At 40.2% G+C, this 18,159-nt stretch overlaps 1 protein-coding gene across 15 annotated transcripts in view; it reads right to left on the reverse strand.

The window, feature by feature from the left end:
* Positions 1 to 18,159, reverse strand: part of CACNA1G (calcium voltage-gated channel subunit alpha1 G) — a 323,096-nt gene that overhangs the window by 84,733 nt on the left and 220,204 nt on the right. For 11 of the 15 annotated variants that reach the window (XM_028716551.2, XM_028716569.2, XM_028716593.2 and 8 more), the window contains exons 10-14: positions 9,027 to 9,178; positions 7,582 to 7,767; positions 6,890 to 7,004; positions 6,095 to 6,250; positions 2,676 to 2,744 (exon numbers count right to left, since the gene is read on the reverse strand). In XM_028716551.2, coding sequence (XP_028572384.2) covers positions 2,676 to 2,744; positions 6,095 to 6,250; positions 6,890 to 7,004; positions 7,582 to 7,767; positions 9,027 to 9,178 — 678 coding nt within the window. The remainder of the gene's footprint in view (positions 1 to 2,675; positions 2,745 to 6,094; positions 6,251 to 6,889; positions 7,005 to 7,581; positions 7,768 to 9,026; positions 9,179 to 18,159) is intronic. The other 4 variants (XM_028716617.2, XM_028716576.2, XM_028716563.2 and 1 more) reach the window with 1 other exon arrangement.

An 18,159-nucleotide genomic window follows, 5' to 3' on the forward strand; every position in this document is an offset into this window, starting at 1 on the left:
ATTCATTAGTGGTTTAGACATGATTTAACCATGCTTTCACAGATAACAAGAGGCATAGCAAGAGGGAAGGACAGGGTGATGTTTCTTACTTGATCTAATGCTTATTACTTTAAGTCAGGGCAGGGTGGTGAATCTCAAACCTTTCAGATTTTGTTGGGCTTTAATTCACATCAGCCCTAGCTAGCATGGCCAATAGTCAGCGATAATGGGAGTTTTACCTCTCCCCCCTTTTTTTCTTTACTCTGTAGCCTTCTGGTAACTTCCAGAGGGCTACAGGTTCTCCATCCCCAGTTTAAATGCAGAAGTATCACAAAGCTTCATGATCAACTGATCTCTTAACACCAAAAGAATTTGGTCCAGCATAAGGTATCATCTTTTATCTATTTTGTATCTCTTGAGATTTAAAGTATGGAGTCTTAACTGAAGCTGCCCCCTGTTGAGATGATGCCCAGAATTAATAGCATTGCTGTAAAATAGCTGCATTGCTTCTTTCAATCAGCCAATGCATTAAATACGTTTCCTCAACAATAACTTATTATGCTATTTAGTGGAGATAAATGGCTCACTTAATTATCTCTAAAAGGTCAGTTGTGTTTATATGCTTCAAAATGAATATGATACAGGAGTATGATGGGCTGGGTTTAAACCTGGGAAACTCCTGAAATAACTCCATGGGGGGTTTCTTCAGTTTGGCAGTCCATTTTTCTGCAATTCCAATTTCTCACTAATGCTTCAAGCAAAAATGAGAGAAATTCCTGTTCAGATATGTGCCTTTATAAGACTTGCTGCTTCAGAAAAATAAAGTGTTTTCGATGAGGAAATGTGCCAAAGCACGATATGACATTGCATAAAATATCACATTGCAAGCAACTATATTAGCACAAATGTCCAGAGCCAAACTACTATGTATGTGGAAAAGTATGAATAAAAGAGAGGTTAATTAATTAACTACTTGGTGGTTTTTAGAGGGAAGCTGGATTAAGATCCTCAGATTGAAATTTGTTATATCTTTTCATGATTTAGTTTGAGTTCCTAAAATTATAAATAAAGAACAGGGGGGAGATACTTTTATCCTCCAGCCCTGCAGCACCAAACCCCATGTTTTCTTTGAAATAAAGCACCCCTGCCAAATAATATACCAGCACCTTTGTCAGTACACTAAGCACTAAGTTTAGCCACAGAGAAGCATCACCCACCAGGGCTCCAATAGATATTACCTGTTTTTGCACTCCCAGTTTGCCTTTCTGGATGAAAAAGGCATCGTATGAGTGAATGTAGAGTTTAAATCTTTTTTTCCCTAGAAGCACAAGTACTTTGAGATGGCCTACAGGGTATTAGAGATATACAAATGTAGGGAAAGCAGTATCTGGCTATAACACAAGAGGCTTTTCATCTAAATAAAAGCTGCTGCTTCCAATGCTGAATGGAAATGGAGAAAAAATGGGAAGGAATAGACACATGGCAGGAATAGGCTATGGAAAGGGAAGCACAATTTATGAAGTGCTTGATTTCATGGAAATAAATGGAGCCTTGTAGACTTTTAGTATGTCAACATTTGACATAGCTTTTGTGTCATCATTCTGGGTTGTTGTTTTTTTAATATAAAGAAAACATTGTTAGCATACAGAACATTGTTAGGATTTAGGTCCATCAGCACATCATAACTCTATGAAAGAGTAGGAGTATTAAAACTGGTTCTGACCTTTCCTACATACCCTAGACTGGGGGGTTTCCCTCAGAGTTTATTGCCCAAGTTATCTGCAGTTTTGTTTTTTGTTTTAAAGACACCAGCATTTATTGCAGCTGCCTCGGTTTTAGCACTGACTTTTCCAGAACAGAGTTGTCTCACACATGAGCATCCACAAAACGTGCTTGATTTTAGGTCTCTTCTGTCTTTGAGGGGTTTCTTTAATCTCTCTCTCTCTCTTTTAACAAGAACTGGGTGTGGTATGCAAAGCAGTTAATAGCCTGTTTGTAAACCCTGTGCAAGGTCAAGAATACGCTGAAAACAATATGGGTCACGTTATCTTAGAATTCACTTTAATCCTATGGGCAGTCTCTCAGTGACTTGAATGGTCTCTGGGCCTAAGCTAGTACAGCCCTGCCATTGGTAGTAAGTAGATAAAACAATTTTATATTGAGAAAGTAGATATAACAATTTGTATCTCTCCATGAACATGAAACAAATCTACATGCATAAGGTCAAGTGCATTAGCGTAGTAAATGCAAGCAAATCCCAGTGATCCCGACGGAAATCAAAACCTGGATCCATGGAATCACAGGCAGCATGTTGCTCAAGCCTATCTAGGGCTTGGAGAGCACTGGCCAAGGCATGAAACTGAACTTCCATATGCAAATATTATTTAAAATGGCATCTACCTTTTAGGGAGAAACCAGAAGCTTGTGAAGAAAAATCTCAGTAGGGAGGAAGGAAGGAATCCAGAACAGGTTCTCAATTATTAAGGGGACTCTGTTAATTCCCTCAAAGAAGGAAGAGACTTTAAATCAAGGCTAACTTGACAACAACAACAAGTCCAAAACCAAACAGCTACCATGATGAGAACAGTGGCAATGATGTGATTGTTCACCACAGAGGGAGAGAATGAGAGAAAAAGAGAGAGAGAGAGACAACTATCAGACGAAGTTTGGGGTGTTCATGCCAAGGTCTTACATACCACTGACGAGTCGACAGGCAGCTGAATACAGCTTAACTGCCTACTCGCTGCTTCCCGTTTGGTGATTTCCTGAAGTAAAAATGAGGAAGGAGGGTGAGGAAAGGGGCAGGGAAGGAAGGGAAGGCGGGTTTACAGGTTTTACAAATTTCAACATCAAAATTGAGAGAGTGGATCAAAGGGGGAACGATATCGGTATAAAAAGGATGGAAACAAAAAGGGAAAAGTGAGAGAAAAGGGAAGGCACCCATTGGGGTCAATTTCGTATCAAGGAGAAGCAGTGGAACAGGTCACACTACACTTGAGTCGTCTGATGCCTTCATATCTGCTCTGTACAAAGGATAGTTCAAGCTGTTGAACATCCTTCATGGGGGGGGGAAATCAACCTTACCTTCAAATTAAGAGTTCCAAAGAATTCTTCTTTCATTTATTGCTTGTTTGTATATAGCACAGTATTAACAGCAATGCATTTTTATATCTGTTTCATAAGATCAAGTGTGTTTCTCAAGCGGAAGCCCCCACCTCCACTCCCCAGTGCCACATAGTAAGCCACCTTTAAGGTTTTGATATAGAAAGGGGTATGTGTCTGCTGTTCAAGGGGGAGAAAATATAACCAGTCTGACTTTGTTGTAAAAACAGGCAAGGTTTTCATGCAAGTTTCAATTTGTTCGCTAAGGATTTAATTTTCTCTTGCCTGCCATATTTGGTGACAGTACGGTTAATTTCCAGGGTAATGATGTCAGTAAGTTAGAACCAATTGAAAGGATGACTGGTCAAAAATTTGGACCTAAGCAGAATAGTAAAACTTACATATATCAGCTGCTCAATCTAAACTATTATCAAACTCACTTGCAGAAAGGAAAGCACAAGGATAAGCCAGAAAATGCTAAAACGTGGGTTGTTTTTTTTAAAGGGCAATTTTGTGATAGAAGTGTGTTTTAAGTATAAGGCATGGCCAACCCATTCCAAAAGTGCTACCAAGAGATGATTGTAAAATAGCTCATAATTTCCTTCCTCCTTTCTCAGGCTCTGTTCTCACACATAGTTTAGGCACGGTATGACTACTATTATGAATCTTAATTATTTACACACAGCTACCATTCCCTTGCTCATAGGTTGTTTTGTGGTAGGGTACAAGTTCGAAGAATAACTGACACAAAAGAGGGATATGAGATGAGCCAGCCACTAAGGATTGCCTGAGACAAGCGCAGAAACTGTAGGTAACATGAAAAGATTACCAATGGAATAATATGCTTCATAGATAATATTATCATGAAGTCCCTCAGGAGAGAAGCTTTATCTCCGACAGAAAGCTCTCTCACCAGAAGCCAATGTCCCCCCCCGATATATCCCCCAGGGTACAGACCTGACAGCTCAGTCAGTAATTTTTGCATTACCAGCTCTGTCAAACAGAGTCGCACTCCTCTTATTGCACAACTTACAACTGCTGCAAATTCAGACACAAAATTCAGACTGAGCATAAATAAATAAATAAGCCACTTGCATGCTGCAGGGAACGTGTTATGTGTACATCTTGCATGAGGCACCAGCGAGGCTTATGTTTTAAAGTTTGTGTGTGTGTGTGTATGTGTGTGTGTGTGTTTTAGAGCAGCCCCATTCCTTTGTATGTTTGCCTGCTGCTTAGCAACGAAAGGGTCCTGCACAGTCAGGCACTAAAATTAACAAAGTGTTTCCAGAGTTGAAGAAAGGCACTTGAGGATCACAAAGATAAAACCAACCGCAACATCGAGAGAAGTTTTCAGAGAGAAATCTCAAATAAGTGGGTGGGTTGGGGCACTTAAAGGAGCAAAAAGTATTTGAGGTTGTTGTTTTTTAAAAAAGATTCACGTGACAAGACAGCAATAAACCTTGCTACTTTATTTGAAAGAGGGTTACTTGTATGCAAAGCACGTTGTAAGGAAGGAAAAGCCCGAATGAAACTCGAAGGCTGTTTGATTTGTTTTTAAATAGAACAAAAATTAAGAAAGAAGGACACATCCTAAATCTGTGTAAACTGTGTAGGAATTCATACAGTTTTGCTGACTCACTTCAGAGGACATTCCAACCACAAAGAAATAGTAAACCTGTTGGTGTTCTATACATGTCCTTTCATGAGTGTAGCCAGTATTTTTATGGGGGGGACGACTTCAGATTTGTTTTTATTTTGACTGATTTAGGGGGGCAGTTGCCCCTGGGCTACACTCATGTGTCCTTTAGACGTAAGGATACCATCAGGGCTTTTTTTCCAGCTGTAATTCACCGGAACTCAGTTTTGGCGCCTCTCAGGTGGGTGCCGTTGCCATTAGAAGAGAACAAAGGAGGTGTTCGTGGTGAGTTCTGGCATCCCTTTTTCTAGAAAATAGCACTGGGCACCATATTAATTTCAGGCCATTCATACCAAACCAATTCATACCAAACCAAACCAAACCAAACCAAACCAAACCAAACCAAACCAAAAACTATCAGTAAGAGACATTCTAGGCAGGTAGACTTGACCAGTCTAGGCAGGTAGACTAGGACCAACACACTCAAGAGTAAAGAATCCTGGAACCATTTGGGCAAGAGCCAGGAGGTGGTTGCGCATTTCCTGCCTGAAGTGTGATATATTTCCCACTCCTTGAGAAAGAAAGGATTGGCGCAATGACCCCTTCCTAGGTTATCGAAGACGGAAAAAATACTATTACATGGAGACATGGGCATGATACCAAGCAGAAACGACATAAACGAAATAAAAGCACTTGGGAAAGATATGATTAAAAACAAATAAACAGCTACTCTAGCTGCATTGCCCTAAGAGGCCCCCATAAATCTCCTCCTTAAACTGCACTTGAAAGAAAGAAATAAAAAGCATAGCAGCGTTTCTAAATGGGTTTTTATAGTGTGAATGAATATGATGGCAAAAAAGGTGACAGACCTCAATGGTTGTTATTCTCCTGTCACACCTATATTATCAACAACACTTTAATTTAGAACCCATGCTACCACTAGACGCTGCTGAACAAAGCCCAAAATCAAAGGCATGCTTGGGAAGTCATGCAGAATAATGTTGCCTTTCGACCTTCACTATGACAGTTTACTGCTCTGAGACTAGATTTTTGTTAACCATCCCCAGCTGCAGGGAGAACTGCTTGGGGGCTAGTTTTAAGAGGACTCAGCTACCTGCCAGTAAAACATGGAGGCCAAACTCTGTTCAAAGATTTGCTTTCCAGCTGTCTGCAGATGGTGGCAGAGAGGAAGTTTAGTTAGCAAAAGATCCAGCTTCTAGCAAATCGGTCCATAGAGATGGGGGTGGGGGGCAATGTTAGTGCTACATGTTCCCTTTTGTTCTGTTTGCCAGATCTACTCATAAGATAACGGGGGTTCTGAATCCTCTGTACTACCTAATAGCAAGCATGAGATAAATAAGTTATTCAAGGTGTTACCTCTGTTTGAAAACCTTCCACCAAGATGGCAACCAACAAGTTAAAGAGAACGTAGTTTCCGAATGTCATGAGGGCAATGAAGTAGAGGGCAGCCCAGGAAGAGGTAGAAGCCATGCCGTTGTACAGGACTTTATTCCAGTCTTCCTGAGTCAGTATCTAGATTGGGGGGAAGGGAAGGGGAGGGCACGTTGAGGGAGATAGAAGCACAGATCATTTGCACTCCCTTAAAGTTAGTTTGTCCTGCTCAGTTGAAGTGAACAAGCATTTTTTGTTCTTTGAATAAATAATTGTTTCAATTCTTTGCCATTTTAAAGCTTGTCATTCACATCAGCATTTCAGACAACAAAAACAAATCCTGCAAAGACACTGGATTCTAAAAACTGCATCCGGAAAACCAAAACTTAAGTAGGTTCTGTATTTTATTTGCAGGCATTCCCCACTCCTACTCCCAAAATGCTTATAGATCTCTCCAGGGCTTTTTTTCCAGCTGGAACTCAGTGGGTGCCATTGCCATTTTAGCCTCTCAGATGGGCACCATTGACATTATAAGAGAATGAGGGAGGCATTCATGGTGAGTTCCGGCACCTCTTTTTCAAGAAAAAAAATAGCACGTGCTCTCTCGTATGACATTTTGGAGAATCTCAAGCTGTTATCTCTTCAAGGGATGGGTGCTTGCTTATTCTTTCTGTAAACCAATTTGAATTATTTTTTTAAACCTCTTTGAGATTTGATTACCATCAACCAATATATAAACCCTGTGAAATAAATAAATGTTAGCTGTAATGGTTGCATTACCTGGAAAACAGTCACAATGGCCCAGAGCAAGGAATCAAAGTTCTTCCTGTCGGGAAGAGTGTCTCCATCTCTCTCCGAAGCAAATTTACAGCCAAAGAGATGCATCCCAAGAATACTGAATGAAAGGGGGAAATGAGTAAATTAAAGAACAAGAACAAGATGGTATTGAAAGAGAGACTCCTCCATCTTAGCAAATAATGTTTGGAGTGAAGTGCCTTACTCCTGCACCCCGCCACTCATGGGACAAAGAAAAAAAAGAAAAGGGAATTCAGCTTTTAGTAAGCTACTTTCTCTGAGCTCTGACACCATACCCTGTGGTGACTAGCAGTTGAAGGCTCATATATGATAAGGCTTCATTTGTTGGAATGAAAAAGTTTGAAGACTCTCACATTATGAAGACTATTGGACTCTTGAGGGTTCACAAACTAAAAACCAAAGTGTTGCTCAGCCTGGGGAGTTTCAGGGTTAAAGCCATCAGAAGTAGAAGCATACTACACCACTCAGGTGGGGGAAAGAAATAACTACCATTTTCAAAATATGCAGAGTTGTAGCACTGTACATTAAATCACTTTCCATCTTAGCAACTTGTACTGTTTTGCCATGGCACATAAATTAATATTGGCCAATTCCACCTCAAAGCACAGACACAACAGGCTTCAAAAGGGAATGAAGGGGCTCATTTAAGTACCCACCTGAAGATAAATATGAAAAGCATCAGCAACATGCAGAATGTGGCGACATTGTCCATTGTTTTCATGAGCACCACCAGCTGGCGCTGGAGAGCAGGCATGAAACGGACCAGTTTCAGGACTCTCATAAGGCGAAAGGTCCGTAGAACAGACAAGCCTCCACCCTGCTGTCCCACTATCTCCCAGACACTAAGAAGATAAAAGAATAATGTTAAATGGGTTCTTGTGAGGAAGAAGTACATCCATGCATAGAGTGCATATAGCAAAAGTGGGGAAGGCCTATAGTCCAAACTAGCTAGTAGAGCTCAGTGGTGTGAAACAGGGATGCTCACAGGATGCTGGATACTACATGAGACAAGAACTTCAGATAATACAGACCTACAAGTATCTGCTGCAGAAATATGGAGGCCCAGGGGCAAATCGAGAAACATACATTTTCCTGGGTTTTTTTTTAAAGGCTCAGTATTAACACCCGCTGAAAATGTTGTTATAAACTGGGAAGGGGGAGGGGACCTCATATTTTCCTATTGCAAAGTTATCTGTGAAATTTAATTACATCACAAGAATTGTGCTGTTCTGAGCTTTCTCTCTTGTAAAATCAATTTCTTCTCTTTCTGTAGTATATTCTTCTGTACGTATACTGCTTCCAGATGTAAACAATCTCATTTTGTTTACTACAGCGTTGATACATGTTTTGAGACTGGGTACATATGCAATTATGATTTGGGGGAAAAAGATTTCATAAATACACCAAATGCTCCTGTTTGCTGTGTTAACAGCTAATAAAGTTATATACACAACATATTTCATTTTCTTAAACTGTTAATGTTTAAGGTGGACAAAGTTAGAGTACTGCATATATTTCAGCTTTCCCCCCCAAGACCTTAGGATTTCTGAAAATTTTAAATTTCTAGCCAGAACTTGCATTTGAATTAAAAAGAATTATGCCAGCATACACTCCTAACATATTTTGCATGTGCCTGAAAACAAAACAAGCAGCCAGATAGGTATAAGCCCACTTTGAGGATACTTTACTTAATGGATGAGTGGTAAATGTTCAACTGGAAAGTTCTGCAGATAGAAATATCTTACTTTTTGTCATGCACTTTTAAAAGATAATATGTGCTAAAGAAAACAGGTACATTCTTGGCTGCCATTCCCAGTGTGTGGCTGCCACAAGGAAAGAAGATAGCATTTAAGTAGATGCCGTTCAGTGGTTCCCCTATGCAGGAAATTCCCCTGAAGAAGTTATCAAAATGGTGCTGTTGCACATAATCACGAGAGACGGGAGACAGCGCTGGTTTTTAGGAAGTTTTCACAGCAGTTCTGGAGCACATATTCTAACAGAGAGAGCGAAAGAACCGAGACACCCATAAACATTTCAGACGTTCCTTACTATTTTCCTGCAGCTTTATTTTAAATAGCCCAGTTGGGAGAAATCACTTTACCTGATCACTACGATGATCCCATCAAATATATTGTATGGATTTTTGATGTAGCCAAAAGGGCCGTACACGAGCAGTTTCAGAAGCATTTCTAGGGCAAAGAGACTAGTGAAGACAATATTGCTGATTTCCAGTGCATTGGTGAGTTCTTCAGGCTGGAGAAATGAAGAAAAAGGAGAAACAAAAATATATATGTCAAGATGAACAAAATTTGTGCTCTGATAGGCCAGGAAGTTCCAAGAGATGCAAGTAAATGTCAACTCAGTATTTACTGTATTCGGACAAGTCAGCGAGACAATGCTGGTGAATATGTGGCCTATAAGTTATTTGTTGGCTCCTACAGTGCTTTTTTTTAACTCCCGATACTGATCCTAGCACACTATGAACAGCAGGTATGAGGGGGAATTTGGTATTTGATATCACCCCCGGCTCCCTATCTGCTGGTGACAAGACGAGCAATAAATTAGCAAGAGATTTTAAATTAGTCTTTATGGCATTATATGTTTCACAGGTAATTAGTACACATTAAATACTGCAAGATAGTTATTAAAAGACGTTGAGATGTGTATCATAATCTCACAAATAAAGTAGCACGGGGAGCTCAAGGGCACATTATCCTCGATCCTTATATACACTCACTAATTAAGGAACTTTGGAAAATTAACTCCAACATGAAATCAATATTTTAAATAATGAGGAGTGGTCTTCAGAACCCTTCTTGTTGTTGAGCCTGCAGTTTGAGACTTGGTCTCAAATTCTTAAACATATTTATACACCGCTTCAGTTAAATTGGTTCCATGGAAATATGCACTATTAAAGTATCAAAACCAAGATACCTATACTGTAATTTGGAAAACCCAGCAGACAAAAACAGAACAATCAGCAACATTTCAAAATGCCTAAAAGGTTTAAAAACAACAACACACACATAGGAGACAAAAGGGTTCTACTTGGTATCTAAGAGAAAATAAAGTTGGGAACAGGCAAGCCGCTCTGGGGAGCAAATTTCACAGGTGAGGCACTATGGCTGAAAAGGCCACCTTTCTGGTTATCGCCTGCTTACACTCTTAACAAGGAAGAAACAAACAGTAGAGGAATATAAGAACAGAAGAAGAGTCCAATTGGATCAGACCAAAGGCCTATCTGGTCCAGTATCCTGCTTCCCACAATGGTCAAACAGGAGCCCACCGTAAGGTCACGAGGGCCATGGCACTGCCTCACATTTGCTCCCCAGTCTAATCCTCCATGCATTTACTTAATCCTCTTTTAAAGCCCTACCCTTTTTAAAAAAAAGCCATCTAAGGGTTGATGCAGACCATGCATTTAAAGCACATGACCTCCTTCAAAGAATTCTGGGAACTGTAGTTAAGAATGATGGGAAAATGTAGCCCTGTGAGGAGGAAACTACATGCATAATTGTATACGCTTCTATTTTGTTCCTGATCCCCTTAACTTGCCAATTTTTCTAAATTAAAAAAACCAAAAACAAATGTTGGAGCCTTTCCTTATAACAGTTGTTCCAGCTCTCTAAGCATCTATGCTGCCATTTTCGGCACTTTTCCTGGTTCTACAATATCCTTTTGAAACACAGCAACCAAAACAGCAAGTACGCAAAGTATGGTCATGCCATAGATAAAAGATCTTCATGATATTGGCTGTTTTATTTTTAATCCCTTTTTCTAATAATCCCTAACATGGATGTTGCTGCCTCCCCCCCCCCTTTTTTTTTTTTACAGCTGCCACACATAGGTCAACTTTTTCATAATGTTATTCAGCACGTCCCAAGATCTCTTTCCCGGTCAGTCAAACCAGCTCAGACCCAATCAGTTTATATTTTATGCCCAAATGTTCATCACTTCATTTAACTTAATGCCCCGGGCAGCACTGGACAAGCTACGCCCCTGACAGAAACAACTGTCTTGGGCACTTGCTGTGTCCCCCCCACCCAGCCACTCATTATGCACATTCTCAGCTTTGTTCCCTAGTCTTTGGGGAAACTATAGTCATGAGCAAGTTCTGATCCTCTCACCAATGTTACATGTCACCTTTTACAGTAAAGATGGCTCAAGAAAACACCACTGCCAAAAACCAACCTTTTTTTGTTTGTTTGCATGATGTTCCTGCAAGAAATGCAAGCTATAATTTAGAAACAGACCCTTAACCAACTCTCTGTGCAATTCCCTGGGGTTTTTTTTGTTTTGGTTTATGTTTTTATTAAAGGACTTTTCATGAGTTGCACAAGTGCATTCAGTGCCTCTGTTTTCAAATCGTACTCTTTTCTTCACTGAGAGTGGGGAGGAAGAAGCAAGGTGGGCCTAATTAATACGTTGGTTTACTTTTTTGCACGTGTCTTTAAAACATGTAAGATATTAAACACATTTTTCATCTAAAGCAAAAAAAACCTTGACACACACATATCCACTCAATGTATACTACACACACACACACACACACACACACACACTCATGTTGTGGTAGGAAAGCTGCCCTATAAAGCAGTTTCAGATTGCCTTATTAAAACATGTGCTTTGAATGGAAAAATATCTTATTTACAATCTCAATGGCACTGAGGGAGTTGGCATATAGTTATTTTCATCCTGGAGGCCATATTATTTGAGAAGCAAATACTGAAGGCTCTCACAGTAGAAATACTAATCTTCTCTTTAATCTACTATCCCACACTAATTTTTCATGCAGTTTTCTTCTTGAAATGTCACCCAGTGCAGCACTTGCAGCTCTGTATTTCCTACCAGAAAATGATATATTAGAACTGTCTGAGCTTAATTCACAGGCGGTGAAAGAAAAAGACCCCTTCATTACTGTCAGTTGAAACAAACTAAGAATTTATGGTTAAATTGATTCTAATAATGATATGGCTTCCATATCCATATCTGACTGTAATTCTATTTTGCTCCAGTTGAAGAAAACGAAGTACTCAAACTGCCCCAGTAGTAAGTAGTAAGTAGTTTCTACTTACTGTAGTAACTACAGTACCTTTAATAGCAGGGCATGTTTTGCAGAAATGTATTTTGTAGAAGGATAGAGTTATCTAACCAGAGCAGAAATGCTGTTAACAGAATATTTTTTTTAAAAAACGGTCTTTCTTAGTCATATTATGAAGACTTTCAGGAGTTCCCCTTCTTTTCCTTAGCAGAATGGCTTGTAAAATGTTGCTTTTTCTTTACTATTCAGTCTTCACTGCAATACATGTTCAGTACAATATATGCAGAGTAAAGATCACAACAGTAAACTGCTCCATTAAGAGGCCACAAAGAGGGCGTATAACTAACAAGAAAATTAAAAACAAGTTTTTTCAAGCAGAAACAATGCAGCTTCAAAGACAGGATCAAAACAAAGCACAGTTTTGGTATGGCGAACCAGAAGGGCCAATATACTACAGATAGTATGCAGCTATGATGCCTGAAAATCAATTCTGCATCAGAATCACAGCTGGACTTCTACGATCATAGCAGGGAGGCAGCTGGTGCTCACTGGACCTGATGAAGCTGCTAGGGTCACATCAGATGGCCAATGAGGTCATACCCACCAACATTTCACTGATGAAAATAGGGACGTCCTAAGGAAAAGCTGGACATTCCGGATAAAACCAGAAACCGGGATGGCTTCTGTAAATCTGGGACGGTCTCTGGGAAATAGGAACACTTGGAGGGTCTGTGAGGTCACAAGTACATGGCAAAGTTATGCCCCCCCATCCTTCTCCCTTGCAAACATAAAGTAGATACTTAAGCAAGGCAATTTCACAAACAGCACATAACTAAATGAACGTGTGTTTTACTTTGGTTCAGAAGGTGTCCCTGCTGTCACAGTTCCTTCTCTGGGATGGGAGAAATGTTGTGTGGCCTCCACCTCACTCTGAAGAAGAACCTTACATTGCGACTTAGGTTCTTTGCAGAGTTTGGCTCTGTGGACAGGCCCCAAAGAACACATGAAATTGTATACTGGTTTGCTGCTGTACTGTCAAATTTTGATTCAAGTCAAACATTGGTAAACTGTTAAACTATAAAATTTTAAATTTGGCCATTCACAAATTTTGCCAGGGGTGGCAAAGTAACAGCAGCACAGGTGCTCTTCAGAGCCACCTTGTCCACCTACCTCACTCTGAGGAAGGATCCTGCAAAGTGCTCTGTTGATGCAGCAAAGGCACTCCTAAAGTGGCAGGTCATGTTGAATTTTCCAACTTTCCAACTCTAAAAATGAGGGATGCTAAAAAGTTTTAAGATAACTTGAGAATCCAATATATGTTTGGGTTAATTTAATACAATTTAATGTTGCTTGGTAAATAAGTACATAAAAATATTGATGTTTTAACATTTTTGTGGAATTTGTAATAATTTTAAACTTGTCTGATTATTTTTTTGTGGGGGAAAATGTGTGCAAAATTATATAAAAATCATCAAAAATGATAGGACCTCAGATTGGCTTGCCAGATTTGGAAGTGGCAGGAAGATAAGAAAAGAAGGCTTGCTGAATATAAGCAGAGAAGTAAGCAGGATGCTTGATTATAATCAAATGAAATAAATCTTCTGTGATGATGAAAATGAAGAGCAAATAGCTGATGCCCAAAATGGAAATTAACGAATTGACTTTAGGACAACCAAGTACACCTTCTACTTCTAATAAAAAAGCAGAATACAGCACATTAAAAATACATAATGTTGCTATGTAGAACCTCAAATATGTTCACCCATACTACAGCTGCCATCACCACTGCTGCCTTTATAGACCCCTATCTGAAGAAATTTGCAAAAATTTGCTAAAATAATATGCCCTACATGACAGACCAGGGTGTGGGTGTAGCTGAATTGCCCCTCCTGATGTGCCACCTCAGACAAATGGCTCACTTTGGCTCATATAAGGGTTATATTTGGCGAGGAAACAAAAACCACTAAACCCAAGGATGTCCTTCCAACTCTATGTTCTCCTTTCAGTCACTTGATAGCTAGGATTCCTGTGGAGTTTTCTCTTACCCCAAAGCAGATAAAGTCTTCTCAAAAGTCTTGCTCCCTTATAATGATGTAGAGCCTCAAAAAATGGAAACTTTCCCTCAATCTGAAAGTAAAATTAAGGTCACTTCTAGCTGTCAGGGTATGCATTCAGAACATGGTGAAAGAAAAGTAACCTCATCCTCAAAAATAATCTATGGTAATTTGAACTTTACAAGCAGATGTCTAACCTCAATTACTCCATGCACATATAAATGTTATATGACAGTGTTCAACAACTTTGTCTCTGTGTAAATCAGCAAAAGACCTGGCCTTGCTACTGGAGCTTGTACTGATTTCATTTAAGCTGATTTATACTGCTCTAAGAAAGTGATTTTCTGCTCACATGTAACTTATAGGTTTTCCAGAGATCACTATTTGTACATCTTCCTGCCCCTCAACTAAACCTAAGATCAATGAATAGCAGCAACATCTGTGTACAAATTTTTCAACAGGAGTTGCTGCGGCATAGCTCTCAGAGTGCCCCCTTCAAATGCAGAAATCACCTCAGGAAATTCAGCCTTCTGTCCTTGACGTGGATTTGACCTAATGAGCATGTGCTTGCAATCAACAACTATACCTGTAGTCTTTTCTTCCTCCTTAGAAACCAAGTGTGAAACTTTATAAGGAACCTGCTATTCACCAAACTGAGGACTATGAATGTAACCTCCAATAATCTCTTTAACTGAAATAAGAATACTTACATGTCATCTCTGGAGAAAGATAATATTAAGCCTTTAGAGAGAGAAAAACCTCTGGCACCACAATTTCTAATCAAACTTGTAATTATGTCATAATAACCCCTCTTCTGGAACATTCCAGAGGGAAACTTTTACTTCTGTAACACCTTCTATTCCCTTGCTGTTTTTCTCTCCTTAGGTTCATTTTTGTGGCACATTAGTTCATATTCTACCTCTGTTATTGTCCCAGTGAGAGAAACAGTACATGACATGCCTTAGACCAGTGTTCTTCAAAATTGGATTCCCAGATGTTGTTGGACTATCATCCCTGGTCCGCCTACCCAGTCGTCGCGAATAATGGGAGCTGCAGTCCAGCAACATCTTGCACCCCCAAGGTTGACGAACACTACTTAAACTTTATTATGTACCCTTAACAGCTACAGTGCTGGCTTTCTGGAGATTGTCAGCATTCCATTATTCTATTACTTGAATGTATGTGAAACTGGCACACTATAGAAATAGTCTGACCCATCTAACCCTACTTCTAAGTAAACAAGGGTAGAATTGTGTTGTTAGTCATCTAACCACATAGTGCTGCTTTGGTAGTGACTGGATAGCATTTCCTTTTCCAATCCGCCGCAATATGTCCTGGAATTTGGCTATGGCATATGTAATACGATCAGAACCCCACAAAGAATTATGACTCGGCACAAGGCAGCTGAGGATATTTTCTCACAGGAATTTATATTAATTCAGAACATGTGCATTCAGTGTGCCGTAACCGCTCTAGGCACCTGTCCACAATCTGCCCATATCTTCCTCTTGTATTCATGGCAGACACAGAAAACTGTAGGATGTGTTCAGGCTTTCTAGCTGAAGCTGGGATATGAACTCTGCTGTTGGGTTTTACCCAGTTATTGCTTTTTGGTGTGTCTCCAGGTTAGCTTTGCCTGGGAGTTTGAAGGACATGCCATCAGCAGTGAAGATGCGTCTGGAGAAAGGAAGCATGAAAACTCACCAAAATGAAATAACTGGTATTTCCAACATCCTGAGTGTTTATTCTCTGTTGTTTTCTCTCTCCTGCTTCCTATGTATTTTGTGCTCGACCCATTTATGAAACAGCAGAACATAAATAAATAAAAATAAGCCAGTGGGGATACCTGCTCCAGGCTGTGTCTAATCCCGGTATGTCATGGACACCACTTCTTTCTTTTCTCTTACACTAGCCCTTCCAACCACAGAAAACAACAGGGACTTTCTTGTCAGCAGAAAATAAATCAGCCAGCTCACCTTCTCATTGCCTGAAACCATTGTTAATAAGCACATCTCCTGCCATCCAACCACTAGCTCCGAAGGGGCTTCACCTTCCAGTTGCCCCTACAAAACTACCTGAAATAACCTTCTGAGGTAACTGGAATCTACAATGGATTGATAATGCTTAGGTTCATTTGAAGGGATGGAAAGAGTTCTTCCTCATAACTGGTGGCGGTGGGCTCAGGAATGAGGTCAGCTTATATGGTTTATCTGACAGGAAAGCCATTTGTTACAAAGTGAATTTGAAAGTAAACTACAGCACTGTATTACACAATTTGACCCTGCAGCTGCAGTCTTCACTAGGTCACTGTAGCCTCAAGCACATTAAAAGCTTAGGGTGGAAGGGTTGTATAGACTGTGTGCTCTACGCTCACCCAGGGAAGTACCCTCAGTTCAATGGCAGACTTTTTATTCCTCATTTTTATCACACAGTGCCTGAGGAGAACTAATAATTCCCATTTCTCTCCTGTACAAAATCTACACAGGCCACAGCAATTCAGGACAAAAGGCGAATACACTTCTGACAAATGCAATGCAAGGTGAAGCCAAGAGTTTTGTAGTCCTGGAAGCAGCACAATACTCTATCTCCCTTCCCAACTCAATTTCAAACTGTAGGGTAACCAGCCTCATATACCACTGTACTTGAATCTAATTAATGCATGAAAGGGTCAATGCCATAGAGCAAGCTGTAGTTTGGCGAAGGAACCACTAGGCTAAGCTGGCCCTGTCCTGCCAGGCTTAGCCTATGTCACTTTACCTCACCTTGGACAACCAATGGACAACCGATACTTTTGTTGTCACCACTCTAATGAGAATTTAGTGTATGAGGATTCCTGACCTGCTGTGGCTCAGCCACATGGCTTTAATCAGTCTCTTTTCTTTCAGACAAGAATGGAGTCTGAAATTAGTATTTTCCCCTATACCAATAGTTTAGGAATTTTCCCTGTTTTGTAACAAAGCAATGTTTTACTGCCTGTGCAACCTCTTCTGACTGCTGTATGGAAAAGCACATGAATTTGACCTGTGAAGAGTTTTGTAAGTAAACAATTTTATGAGTTAGTAAATGTGTGGTCTCTCTTTGTACTAGGGAAATGGGATATATTAGGATTCACTGGAAAGGGTCCATTTTAAAGGCTTTACAGCCTCTATTTCCACGCTTTTCTTTGAGGCATGCTTTGCCATGTTTAATCTCTACTGGGGTTCTCTCACCCAAGATTACTTGCCCCAGAATTTCCAACACAAACCATGCCAAAGAGATGTCCTATCCCCTGGTGCTAGCATGCATTCAGAAACTATGAACATCAGCCAGGAAAGCTCAAGGCAGCAGTCATTTGCAAATGCTGGCAGATAGGTCCCAAATGATGAGCTAGCTTTGCAACCAATACATTCTGCCCTAATTTCCTTGATTAAAGACATGCCTATCAGTGCCACATAGCTTAGAGCATCCAAGCCCAGCAGTACGCTCATCAGCAAAGCGCACCCTCACAGCTTCAGTTACTCAGGCTATGACTGTGTGTGCCATATTTCATTACTTTATACTTTTCGTTACTTGTGGCAGTAATGCTACTTACCTTTGCATTCTTCGCATTCATATGTGTTTCCTTCCTCATGGCATTGCAGGCTTCAGGTTTTAAGCAACTGAAATAACAGTGATTCATTTCCCCTGAAATAATGAATTTGTGCAATTTCACTCCCCCCCCCCCAATAAATAAAGGTGCAGTGTGCTCCAAAAGATTGGGAAGGACAAACACATTGAGAAGGGACTGGTTTTAAAATTTAGCTTAAAAATAAGAGCTGTTCAACAGTGGAACAGGCTCCCACGAGAGGTGGTGGACTCTCCTTGTAAGTTTTTAAGCAGAGGTTGAATGACCATTTGTCATGTATGATCTAGCTGAGATTCCTGCATTGCAGGAGGTGGACTAGATGACTCCCGTGGTCCCTTCCAACTCTACAGTTCTACAATTCAATGAGCAGCAGATGTAACCGGCAAAGTGTCTAGGGAAACACAACAGTCCAATGCTGCAAATTAAGCACAATCAAAAAGGAGAAGGATCTGATAATGAATGCATGCCGAGGAAAGGTTGGGACGACAAACTGTGTAAGATTTGCATCCACCCAGCATTGTTTTTTATAGCCCCT

The sequence above is a fragment of the Podarcis muralis genome, chromosome 2, assembly GCF_964188315.1.
Source record: "Podarcis muralis chromosome 2, rPodMur119.hap1.1, whole genome shotgun sequence".
In the NCBI taxonomy this organism is placed as follows: domain Eukaryota; kingdom Metazoa; phylum Chordata; class Lepidosauria; order Squamata; family Lacertidae; genus Podarcis; species Podarcis muralis.